Below are 13,903 nucleotides of genomic sequence, written 5' to 3' on the forward strand. Positions count from 1 at the left end.
TTTTTTTCTAATATTCTTCCTTTATATATAGAAAGATTGGTTTATATTTTTTTCTAATACTCTTTCTTCACATATAAGAAGGCCAGCTTTTTTTGGGTTAAATGTGTTTTTGTTTTTGGTTAGCTGTTAGAGTTTTATATCCAGGACATCTTGGATTTTGGTTCTGATATCAAATTGAATTACTACTTCTTTTAAAAGTTTAAATTAATGGAAGATAGATTTTCATTTGTTTTATAATTTTCTCTAATATATTTAAGCAATAGCGCTGTTTTGAAATTTTTATGGATGAGTATTCATAGGCTTAGTCCAATAGAATATATTATAATCATTGTTGAAAAAAAAAAAAAGAAGACCCATACGAAAAAGAATTATAAAGGTTTGTTTAAGTCCTTGTTTAACTAATCTTTTGCTCCATAATAATTATTACATCCTTTTAATTAATTTACTCAAAAGCATTAATGATGTAATGAATGAAGTTTTGATCAAAAAGATAAGAGTCAATCAAATATGATTAAAAAAATGAAGTTTTGATGATTTGCACATGAATGCCAAATCTTATTCGTGCCATCGTTTTCCATCAAATTATGCTAAAAGATTGTAAAAATCCAATAACTTTCCAGAAAGCTCATAAAAGCACCAACAACTATCCATATTTTACATCTTCAATATGTTTCATATAATAATTGTCAGGACCTATCCAAGATCCCTTATCAGAACCCAAGATAAGCTCTGATTCTAGGAAAATCTTACCGGACCCTCCAATAGAAAATCTGGCAGAACCTTCATAAGGGTTGGACTCATCACAAATTTCCTGCACTGAAAACACACTTCTATATACACCAGCTTATTCCTCCCACCTTACTACAATTTAATTCTACAAATTTCAGCACTTCAAATGAATAACAGGGAATCAGTGCATAATTAAATATATAAACGTCCAAAATAGTATACAAAACTTTATCAAGATAAAATTAAATATGAAATTTAATACAACAAAGGATAAAAGAAACAATACAAGATAACGAAGAAAAGTAAGTAAGGCTCCTTGAACTTTTAGCAATGAACAAGACATCGAACTCGCCTTCGGACAATCAACGTCTACTAACCTGAGTCTAGGGGAATGAAATTTAAAAATATTAGATGCTAATCATCTCAGTGAGTGATCCAATCTACTACACAATTATAACAATAATAATATATCAATAAAAGAAACTTGATAAATCAATACTAAATAAGTAATTAAATAATAAATACTTAAAATAATGTTTTCTCTCAAAACCCTCACAAATCACTCCATTAGAAAGGTTTCCCTTTTAAAACATTTTCACAAAACCCAATAATTGTACCCCAAAAATTAAGGAATAATTAATTAAATAAATTAACACTTTCACAAAACCCAATAATTGTACCCCAAAATTCAAGGAATAATTAATTAAATAAATTATAAATAAAATACATTAAATTAAAGATCTAGAATGCATAATAAGAAACAAGAATAATTTTAATAACAATTATTAAATTGTACACAAAATGTCATAAATAAAATAAGCAAAATCATAATAAATTTACATTAAAAAATAATCAAGGAAATATTAAATTAAATGTAATGCAATAATTTAGAATGCACATAAAATACAAATATTAATTTAGAACTTAATGTATACATTGAAAACATTTTAAAAAAAATCCAATTATTAAATTTAGAATAAGATAACATTAGATAAAATAAATAAATCATAAATAAACTTGGATTGAAGGAATTTGACATAAAACAAAAATAAACTCAAAATATAAATTATAAAATTTATTAGTTAAATCCATGGATTAATCAAAGAAACACTCTTAATTAATTTTAAACTTCAACTTGAAATAGATTATGAAATATAAATAAAATTCATGTTAAAATCTCGAATGAAAATTAATAATAAAAACGTGGAAAAATACATTTAAATAATCAATCTAAAATAAGTAGAATAAATCATTTAATTAATAAAGGAAATACTTAAATCACTTTAATAATCTATTTGAAGTAAATGGTAAAAATATAAAAGAATTTATTTTAAAACACCAAATCCATTTAAAAAGTAAAAATCAAGGTATAATGCATTTTAAAAACACTGATTTAAAATAATTGACATAAAATATAAATAAACACATTTGAGAAAAATACTAATTGGGAATAGGTGATAAAACAAATTAAATACATTTAATTTAAATATGACTTTAAAACTTTGGAACTTGAAATTTATATCTGAAGAATATTTTATGTACCACACTATATTCCAGTGATGCCCTATGATACCCAGGGTCCTAAGCACCGTCTGGAGGGGGGTTAAAGAGAGAAACTTGTATACGGTCGTTTCGGCATCCCAACAGCACCGCTACTTAAACTGTCATCCCAGCCATGGAGGGGGCGGCCATGGCCAATATCAAACTTGCCTGCCCTTGGTCCGATGGCAACTCACGCGAGGCATTACAACCTATGCGCTTATCCACATATACAGTACAGAACACCAGTACTGTATGAGTGCATCTAAAATCAATTAATTAAATTTATTATTAAAATACCTAGTTTTCCAAAATTTACCGTGGGAATTATACCACTTTTCAAATTCAAATTCACATTCCCACATTTATCTTTAATATCACCAGCATAAATCCATCGATAATTATATAATTTTTCCAATACTATAAAATCAATCGAATAATAATTTAAGTGCATAAATATATATATATATATATATGTTTTGGAAGTACCAACTTGAACAAATATTTTTAACAAATATTTTTCTTGAATCATTAAAACCACTATGTCAAAAATAATATTAAAACCACATGAAATTCATATATCCTTAAAATCATGTAAACACATTTATCATGCATCATAAAATCAACATCAAACTCAACAATAATTTATTAAAAACCTTAAACCATAATTCCTTTAAAATCTCAAATATATTTTTGGCAACAACACATATATTAAAACCATCATAAATTGGCATTGTAAAATTAAATGGAAATTCTTTCAAATATTAAACATATATTAAAATTCACATGAAAACTTTCTAATTACACAATATTCCAACAATAAAATTTAACAATTATTAACAAAATCCCATATCCATAAAATTCTTGAAATCAAAATATTTCTTAATGCACAAATAATCAAATATATAATCAACACAAAATATATATACAATTTATCAACCCAAAATAATTTTGAAGGTGGATCACTCACCTCGAGCACGCGTATCAATCAAGATCCTCCATAGGGTCAGTCTCATAACCCACACGTGCTCCTAAAATATCAATATTACACAAGATCAAATATATTAATATTTTATTCGGATAAAGTACCTGGGGAAGCTAACACAAACGGTAACTAAAATTCGCAAATAATATACCAAAATGAAGCTTAGGGAACGAGGTTCATGGATTGGGTCTTACCACTCGAAGATCGGATCCGAGGTGGCTAGAATCTCATCGGAAAGGTGTCGGGTTTCGGATCATTGGATCTCACAAACTGCTGCGAGTTGGAGGAAACCGACCTTAGATCTGGGTTTAAAGGATTTGAATTAGTGGAAGAAGATGGGCAGTGTGACTGGGAACTCATCGAAAATCAGTTTCCCGATGAGCCATCGTGGTCACCGGAAACTGTTATTTCCGGCAATGTGACTAGTGGCTATTGGCCATGATTTTTGGAGAAAAGATAGATCGAAGGACGGGTGAACTGATAGGACCGGCGGTGAGGCAAACGGATGCTGGGACAGGGAGAAATCTAGGTTTGAAGCAATTGGCACTACTGCCAAAAAGCCTCGATTCGGGCTTATCGGCAGTCGGCTGGTTGTGGGATTTGGTGGGCTGGCCAAAAATGAGGAGCTCGAGGTGGTGGGGTGGCACGTGTATGGAAACGATGGGTGGAAAATGGCAAATCAGAGGTGGCCAATGGTGGTGGTCTCTCCCTCTCTCTCCTCCTCTCTTTCTCTCTCTCTCCTCCCCCCTCACACGCGGTCTGGCCAATAAGAAACCATCCGGTGGGTGCCACTGTGCACTTACGAGAGTGGCTAAGATTTTGACACGTGTCACATACTGTGTACACGTTCTACACAAGTATAAAATAATATAAAATATTATAGTATTAGAAAAAAATTTGCAGGTCCATAACTTTTCAACAAAATGTCCAAATTAGGAGTGTGTCACTAGTTTATGAACTCATATCGATGAGTAGTTCACAACCATGCATGAGTCAAAGCTCAACTTAACAAAAATAAAGAGTCAACTCCAGCATCCTCGGACAGTTCAGATCTCAATTTGTTTTGCCCATAACTTTCAAACCGTAGCTCTGTTTTCATCGTACTACTAGTCTATGAACTCGTGTTGATGAGTACTTCGTAACGGTGCCTCACTCAACCTAGAATTCTTGTAGAGTCAAAAAGTCAAAGTTTAACCATTCTCGATCAATGATGGTCAAACACGGTCAACTTGAGAAACTTTTGCGTATTTCGGGACGGAGTGTTACAATAATACTAATTTTAATGATAAAACATTGCATCAATTAATTTTAATTAATTTTAATGAATTAATAACACATTGCATCAATAACACATTGCATCAATTAATTTTAATGAAACAAAAAAGTGTTCCACTATAATTATTTTGTTGTTTTTTGCTGTAAAGTATTTTATAAGTATAACCTCTATTGTACAAATAATAACATTTCGCAATCTCTTTTATTTTTTTATTTTTTTTATTTTTTCATGTTTTTTTGAGACATTTTGTAGCATTCTATGTTTGTTGATTATTGACCGAATCCTCCATTGCATTAACGTCAATATTATCCATTTCCAATTAGTCTTGAACTTTAGCTGTTTGAAGAATTAACCAAGTTTTAATCGGCAATTTGTTTTTTTTTTTTTTTACATAAAAATTGCCAAATCTTCTTTTTTAATAAAAAAAGTAAGCTAAACGTGCTCAATTGGGTGAAATTTTTTAATTAGATCGTGCTATGTCAAAGTCTTTTTTTTTTTTTTGGTTAGGTTAAAAAAACTCAGTCTTTCATTATATTTGTTTCCAGTCAATATTATCCATTTCATTATTATATGACGACCTAAACGCCAATTTTGGTAGCCGACTTAAACTGTTCTATTATTTTTATTTTTATTTTTATTCTTTTGGTGGAAGAATTATACAGTTTTGTCAAGTTTTGAAATAGAGCTATAGGAGACTAAGAAAAGTGACGGAGCCAAGATGGTTAGCTTGGGGAGCCACAATGTAAAAGGAAAAAAAAAAAAAAAATCGGTTTGAAGAATTAACCGTGTTTTAATTTTAATTTGGTGTTTTCTTTTTTTTTCAATAAAAAATGCCCAGTCTTCTTTAAAAATAATGTCAAGTCTTTTTCTGTTTTTAATGCCAAGTCTTCTTTAAAAATAATGTCAAGTCTTTTTCCTTTTTTTTTTTTTTTTTTTGGGGTTAAAGTCTTCTTTAGATCGTATTATGTCAAAGTTCTTTTTTTTAGGTTAAAAAAAAGTCAGTCTTTCATTATAATTGTTTCCAGTAAATATCCATTTCATTATTATATGACGACCTAAACGCCGATTTAAATTGTTCTATTAATATATATATATATATATATATATTTAGACAAATAATCGTTTTGTCAAGTTTTGAAATAGAGCTATTGGACGTCTCAGAACAGTGGCCGAAAAGAATATAAATAAATATATATATATATATATTTTTTATAATATATAATAATTCAAAATATGAAATATATATATATATATAAAGTATTATTTATTTATCACGATAAAACAGCATAAAAAGTTGTTAAGAATAATACAATTAAAAAAAATCAATTTAGAAAGAAAATGAGTAAAAAAATACAAAATCCTCAACAATTTTGTTACATTTTAACTGATGTTAATAAATTAACAAATTTATCGTGTGATTATTGAAGAACATTTCTTATAAGTAAATTTAATATTTAAACTGAATGTTAGGTGGAATGATATTATGAATAATATATTTTACATATATAAAGGTATGTAAAAACAAATAGAAAAGCCAATTAAACCAAAATCAAAATTTAGATGGCAATTAGAAAAAATAAATAAATAGAAACTTTAAAAAAACTCTAATGATAAGCATTAACAAGTATTAATACTGAAATTTAAAAATAAAATTTATTTACTTCGGTTTATATTTTTATTATTTAAGATAGTATTAATTGAATTAATTATATATTAAAGATATAAATTAAATCTACTTATTTTTAGTAAGATCAATATTATAAAAAATGAATAAATATTTTAATTAGAAACTTTTATAGTAAGAATTGATTAGAAATATTATTTTTTAGTAGTTTTAGAATATGATATAAATAATTGTGAATGGGTAAAAAAAATTTTTGGAAAGGGGTGGTGTCAGGACCCTTTAGGTAAGGAATCCTATGATAGTCCAAACTATAGGACACCCCATTGAAAATTCTCTGGAAAATTTAACAGAATCTTCCTTTGGATTGGACGTTATCCAAAACTTCCCTATACGGACAATAAAAATTTACACAATATTATAGCACTTCAAAAATAAAATAATACAGCTCAATAATAATTAAATAACTAAAATAGTTTTATACAAAACACTCAATTCATATTTCAATATCAAAACTTCCCTATACGGACAATAAAAATTTCCACAATATTATAGCACTTCAAAAATAAAATAATACAGCTTAATAATAATTAAATAACTAAAATAGTTTTATACAAAACACTCAATTCATATTTCAATATCAAAGCAGTCTAGAATTTATTTAAAGAAACACAAATGTTATGGAATAGGAAGAAATAATAATAATAATAATAATAATAATACATAGAGCTGGAAAGAAGAACTCTACTCGAAAATAGCCACAATAGGCTGCAATTAGAAGAGTGCGTAGCCTGGCGATTGGTCCACTAACTATTTGGATTTAGGAGAATGAGATAAATATAAAGAAAACTTAAAAATGCTAATAATCCCAATGAGCAGCACCCATCTAATTAATAACAATAATATTAACAATAAATATAATACTAATAATAAAATAATAATTTGATAAATGGAAATTAGAAGTTGTATTTAGAGTGATATTATTAATACTTATAATACTAATAAGGAAAATTTGTGAAAATCAAATTAGAAATTTAGAAAGAAAAAAAATTTCTCTCAAAACCCTCACTAATTCACTCAATTAAAAAGTTCCCCTGTTTAAAATAATTTTACAAAGATCCATAATTGTGTATTCCCAAGATTTAAAATTTATTATAAGAAATGAAATAAGATAAAATGGGATAAAATAAAATTAAAATAAGATTAAAATGAAACGAAATATTATTTAGATAAATGTTCCAAGAATATTCATTTTAAAAAAATAAATAAGTACAATTAAGGTGAAAAGAATATCATATATTGAATATTAAATTCAAACAAATAAATAAATTTAATAAATGATTAATTAAATACTTAAAAATGAATTAACTAAATAAATATATATTAAAAATATTATTTTAAGCAAATATTAGGTGTATATCTGATGCACCACACTATATATAAGATGATGTCAGATGGCTCTTGGCGCCCTAAATGCCCCTTGATAAAAGAGATAATGCAAGATATCTACAATTAGACATCTTGACTTGATGCTAATAACTTACCATCCTACAATTAAAGGGAGAGTGATTATTCCTCACAATGTAAAATACCTACCAACACTCTCTCACTAAACTCCCATAGAATAGTTAAATAATATCTGTGTGCTAAGTAATAATAATAACAATATAAAATATTAGTATTGTATAATGCATCTCTAAACACCATGAATGTAAAAAATTTACTAAAATGCCATTTTAAAAATTTTTACTAGCTTATTACAATGTACTAAACCACAAAAATTATTTAATTAATTTAAAATGTATTTATAAAATTCATGATCAAAGATATATAAAATTTTCTATCAAAATTTATTCCACAAATCTTAGTTCAACCAATTTTTTACGGGAATAATCATAAAAGTATTTCTATAACATATACATAAAATAACAATTTTCTTTAATTAATTTACAAAATATTTAACAAAAATTCATAATAGTATAAAATAAATTAACTCCCAAATATGCTTTAGAAAATGTACAACTCATCTAAAAATGTGAACTACTCTAGATTCTCCTTGGGATTCGTCTCTCAATTTATATGGATGCCTAAAATAGCAATAAATACAATATCCATTAAAAATATTATTTTTATCAAGTATTTTACACATAATTTACCCAGGGATTTAAGCACTAATCTCAGCCAAAACTAGCAACATATATACCAAAATGAAACTTAAAATGCGAGGATCACGAATTAGGTCTTACCTGTTCAAGATTCGGTTGACATGGTTAAGATCTCATCGAAAAGATTGGCTAATTTAATGTTTTTGATGTCATAAATTCGCTCGAATTGAGCCAAACAAATCTCGGATTTGGGTTTAGGATGGTCAAAAATGGTGGAACAAGATAGTGAATTGGCCGAAAACTTGCCAAAAGTGGGAGATTGGCGAGCCATTGCCATTGCAAGAAAAAGTCATCGATGCCTACGTGTTGGAGGTTCACCGGCCATGAAATTTTAAAGGAATGTTGATTTTTGAGTGGGTAAGAGGATGGTGGTGGCAGTGAGGCAAGATGGTACACTTTGGCATGGGGTGTTACAGGTGGGGGGACTATGGCCCCTAGGCCTATTCTTAAGTCCGTCCATGTCCCAAAAGTTATACTTTACTTAATATTCATAAATAAGCAATGGCACTATTTTGAAATATCTATGGATTAGTACTCATTGGCTTAGTCCAATGGCAACAACACTATCTTATAGGTCATATTTGAGTTGATATTTCTTACCCTATTAATGAACAAGTTATATTTGAATTAAGTAATTTTGACATTTATTGATAAATGTATGAACAAAATATGATCGACTAACACAAATTGTCACCCATAGTGAAAATGATAGGTTTAATTTGTATGCATCTATAGATTCGTCAAAGATCCATACATAAAGTATTCATAGGCTTAACTCAGTGATAAAACCATAGATTAGAATATACTGTAATCATTGTCTAAAAAAAAAAAAAAAAAAAAGAACCATGCAAAAAAGAATTGAAAAGTTTTGGTTAATTCTTTGTTTAACCAAAGGTTTAGTCTTTTTGTTTGATAATAGTTATAACTCTCTTCTAATTAATTCACTTACAAGCATTAATTATAATGAAACCAAAAAGTATTCCACTATATATACATATTTTTTTTACTGTAAAGTATTTTTATATAAGTTGTATTCGAATTAAGTAATTTTGACATTATTAATAAATGGTTTAACATGAATTGTCACCCATAGTGAAAATGATAGGGTTTGTATGCATCTATAGATTTGTCAAAGATCCATACATAAAATATTCATAGACTTAGTCCAGTAGTAAAATTATATATTTGAATGTATTGTAATCATTGTTTAGAAAAAATAAAGTGTCAGAACCCGTCCAATATTCCTCATCGGAACCCTAGACTAGCCTTGATCCCAAGAAAACTTTACCGGACCTTCCAATGGAAAATCCGGCAGAACCTTCCCTAAGGGTTGGACTCACCACAAATTCCCTACACTGAAAACACACTTTTATATACACCACCTTATTCCTCCCACCTTACTATAATTTATTTCCACAATAATCAGCACTTTCATAAATTAAACAGGGAACTAATGTAGTATTTAATAAAATATATCCAATATAATATACAAAGCATCATAGGGTACAATTAAGTATGAAAGTTATACAACAGGGGATAAAAGAAATATTACAATAGAAATAAATGAAAAGAAAAGAACTCCTCAAAACACGACAACAACGAAGGTCAAACTCGCTCTGGACAAACGTCTACCAATCCTTGTACCTAAGGGGACGGATTTAAAAATATGAGATACTAATCATCTCAGTGAGTGACCCTATCTAATATATGACTATAATAATAATAATAATCATAGTACACTTGATTAATTAAGAATAAATAAATAATAATTAATTGAAAATAATATTTTCCTTCAAAACCCTCACTATTCACTCCGTTGGAAAGATTCATCTTTTAAAACATTTTCACAAAACCCAATATTTCATGCCCCAAAAATCGAGAAATAACAAATTGAATAAATTGATAATAAATCCAAATATGAATAAAATACAATAAAATAATTTAAAATACTTGCATTAAAGAAATATAACATAAAAGTGAAATTCAATATATAATTCGTAAAATTTGATTTAATAAATCAAAATAAACAGTGTCAAAAACATAATTAAAATAATTACAAACAACCATGTAAAGTAAGTGGTAAAAATATTATAAAATTCATTTTGAATTATTCAATCAATCTATATAATAAAAATATGGCAAGATGCATTTTAAAAATATTGATTTAACATAATTAACATAAAATATGAATAAATACATTTTAGAAAACACTAATTGGAAATAGGTGATAAAACAAATTAAATACATTTAATGTAAATACGACTTTAAAACTTTAGGATTTGAAATTTATATCTGAAAAATAATACTTGACGCACCACACTATATACCAGTGATGCCCTATAATACCCAGCGTCCCGAGCACCGTCCGGCGGGAGGTTAAAGAGAGAAACTTGCATACGGTCACTTCGGTCTCCCGACAACGCCGCTGCTTAAACAGTCATGCAGCCATGGAGGGGGGCGGCTATGGCCAATATCAAACTTTCCTGCCCTCAGTCCGATGGCAACTTACGAGAGACATTACAACCTGCGCGCTTATCCACATATACAGTATAGAACACCAATACTGTATGAGTGCGTCTAAAATCAATTGCTAAATAAATTTATTATTAAAATACCCAGCTTTTTCCAAAATTCATCGTGGGAATTATACCATTTTTCAACCCACATTCTCTTAAAGCCTCATCATGAATCCATTGCATAAATTCCATCAATTTCACCATAAATAAATCAATCCCATAATATTTAATTGCATAAAAATATTTTTGAAGCATAATACTTTTAAAACAAATAATTTTCTTCAAATCCTTAAAATCAATCTGTACCCAAAATGATATTAAAAACTATATCAAATCCGTATGCAATTAAATTCATATAAAACACCATCATAACGCCAACATTAAACTTAAAAATAATTTAAATAAAACTTTAAACCATGAATCTTCAAGTCCCAAAATATATTTTTTCACCAAAACACATATTAAAAATTATGATAAATTGGCAATATAATTCTAAATAGAAATTCTCTTAATATCAAATACATAAAAAAATATTTCTCAAATATTTAATTATGAAATATTCCAATAATGAAATTTGATAATAATTACCAAAATCCCAAATTCATAAAATCCTTAAAACCAAAATATTTTATATTGCACAAATATTTAATTCCATTCAATTTTGGGATCAAAATTCCAAATATAAATTTAGTAAGTATATAACACATGAAATATAATTTCCAAATATATAATCAACATAAAATATATACAATCTACCAACCCAAAATAATTTTGAAGGTGGGTCACTCACCTCGAGCATGAAATTCAACCAAGATCCTCCATAGGATCGATTCTACAATTTACACGTGTTCTTAGAACATTGACAATACACAAACCGATTAAATTAATACTTTAATCGAGTAAATTATACATGGTTACCGGGAGGATTTAACATAAACGTTAACCAAAATTCGCAAATAATATATCGAAACAAAGCTTACAACACGAGGATTAAGGATTGACCCTTACCTTCCAAAGATCGGACCCGAGGTGGCCAGAATCTCGCGGGGAAGGTTTCGATCTTTAGGTCCTCAGATCTCACAAATCGCCGTGAATTGGAGGAAACTGACCTCAAATTTGGGTTCAGGGGGTTTGGATTAGTGGAAAAAGGTGGGCGGTGTGATCGAGAACTCGTCGGAATCAAGTTTTCCAACGAGCCGCTGTGGTCATCGAAAACTGTCACTGCCGGCGGTGCGTCCAGTGGCCACTGGCCGTTCTTTTTGGAGGAAAGGTAGATCGAGGGATGGATGAACGGATGAGATCGGCATTCAAGTCTTGCTAAATCCAGTTCCCATCTGAGTTCTGCCACTATAATCATTGGCGAGAACAAGAGGAAGAGAAAAATGAGAAAGAGATTAATGGATATTGGAGGCATGGCCATGTGAAGAATAGAGCTTTGCCATTCCCTACTCTCATAGCGATACTGAATGAAAAAACTGGAAAAGACGAGAATGAGGTTGATGTTGGAAATCTGAGGTTGACCCTATTCAAAATCTTTGGAAACGAAGTCAGTCCTAAGGTGAAGAAGTCCATGAACAAAAACAAGAACAAAAACAAAGCCCAGATCAATGCCAAGGTTAAAGGAGAAAATGGAGGCAGCAAAGGATATTCGTCCCAAGGAATGGTGGGAAGCAAAGCTCAAGTGTTTCTAAAACTACAACGGAAGCTTGAGAGGGCCGAGTATGCAAGAAAGGTTGCTTTAACAGAACAAACAGTGGCCGATATTGGAAACCAAAAGGCTTACAATAATGGAGCAATATCATCATCAAAGCGTGGACTTCCTAGAGGTGGGATTCTGATTAATGGTTGCCAAACAGACCAAATTTCTGGGGATGTAATTCCATAAGGAAAAGATGCTGCTCCTCATGGAGCTTTTAGCAATGCAATCCCCACCATTATTATTGACTCAGATGGTCATGATATTACTAACAGTGAACTTGTTTTGAAGGCTAGGAAATTGCTCAAGACCAATGGTTTCGCTCAGCAACCTGGCCTCTATTGCAATGATGATGATGTCAATGCTTCTTTTCTCCTTGCTGCCCATATCTGATACTACTTTTTTCAAGTCATAGAGAGAATTCATGCATTTCATGATGATGTTTTTATTTTCTGTGATGATTTTCATTTCACACACACACACACACACATACATATATATATGTCTATTTTCTCTGTTTCTTTTTACACATCTGATATTGTGATATGTTTTTCAAAAATGTATATGTATCAATAATTGTACTTATTATTATTATTATTATTATTTATTTATTATTATTATTATTATTATTGTTATTGTTATATCTATTTCTTCGTCTAGCTCGTGCAAGACTGAAACTTGTATTTTAGCCTTAATTTGATGGTATCAACAACAATGTGAAATGGGGGATATATAATAATTTATGTTTTTGTAGGAAAAAATTTTCAAGAGAAAAAAAAAAAAAAAAAGGTATGTATATATACATAGTTAATTTTCTATACATTGGATTTAACTGTGCCCCTCTCAGATACACATTTTGGACCCAAGTAAACGAAGACGAGATTGGGAAGACACCTTGTGAATAGATGATTGTTTCAATCGTATAGTGGATACAATTATCACAAAAAAACTGATATGATCGACCAAAGAAGAATAAGCAAAGCTTCAAGGAAATATAATATATAAGATAAAGGCAAACTACAACTGAGAGACTTCCACAATTCAGTTTAGGACTCAAGGTCCATAAAAATCCTACTTAAATTATGGTCAAGTTCTATAAAGCACATTTATGGATTAAGAGTCCAAATCCTTATAAGATTTGAGACGCCAAAGGCTATAAATACAAGTCTTATATCCTAATCTCAGGTATGTTCTCACAAGTATTCACTAATGGGGTGTTTTTGGATAATGGTAAAATTAGTGGGAATCTAAAATTCCTTAGAAAAGTGAAATATTCTCTTGTTTGGATAATTTTTAAAAGGAGAAATATATGGACCCCAATGGAAAATAAATCTCACAATGTGAGAAACTAAGAAGGAAAGTGGATCCTCCTAAAG

General features: G+C 29.2%; 1 protein-coding gene across 1 annotated transcript; it reads left to right on the top strand.

Moving 5' to 3' along the window:
• The first annotated feature begins 8,680 nt into the window (after window positions 1–8,680).
• On the top strand, window positions 8,681–12,920 carry LOC132803964 (metacaspase-5-like). The gene is made up of 3 exons (XM_060817831.1): window positions 8,681–8,731; window positions 12,159–12,704; window positions 12,819–12,920. The coding sequence occupies exons 1-3, from the start codon at window positions 8,681–8,683 to the stop codon at window positions 12,918–12,920; spliced, it is 699 nt and encodes a 232-aa protein (XP_060673814.1).
• The last annotated feature ends 983 nt before the right edge of the window (window positions 12,921–13,903 follow it).

Source organism: Ziziphus jujuba, chromosome 6 (assembly GCF_031755915.1).
Source record: "Ziziphus jujuba cultivar Dongzao chromosome 6, ASM3175591v1".
NCBI classification, from domain to species: domain Eukaryota; kingdom Viridiplantae; phylum Streptophyta; class Magnoliopsida; order Rosales; family Rhamnaceae; genus Ziziphus; species Ziziphus jujuba.

Coding starts and splice junctions, on each gene's coding strand:
- LOC132803964 (XM_060817831.1), top strand. CDS start 8,681: ATGGTGGTGGCAGTGAGGCAAGATGGTACACTTTGGCATGGGGTGTTA. Junction 8,732..12,158: donor TTTGGCATGGGGTGTTACAG/GTGGGGGGACTA, acceptor TGCTAAATCCAG/TTCCCATCTGAGTTCTGCCA. Junction 12,705..12,818: donor CAGACCAAATTTCTGGGGAT/GTAATTCCATAA, acceptor CTTGTTTTGAAG/GCTAGGAAATTGCTCAAGAC.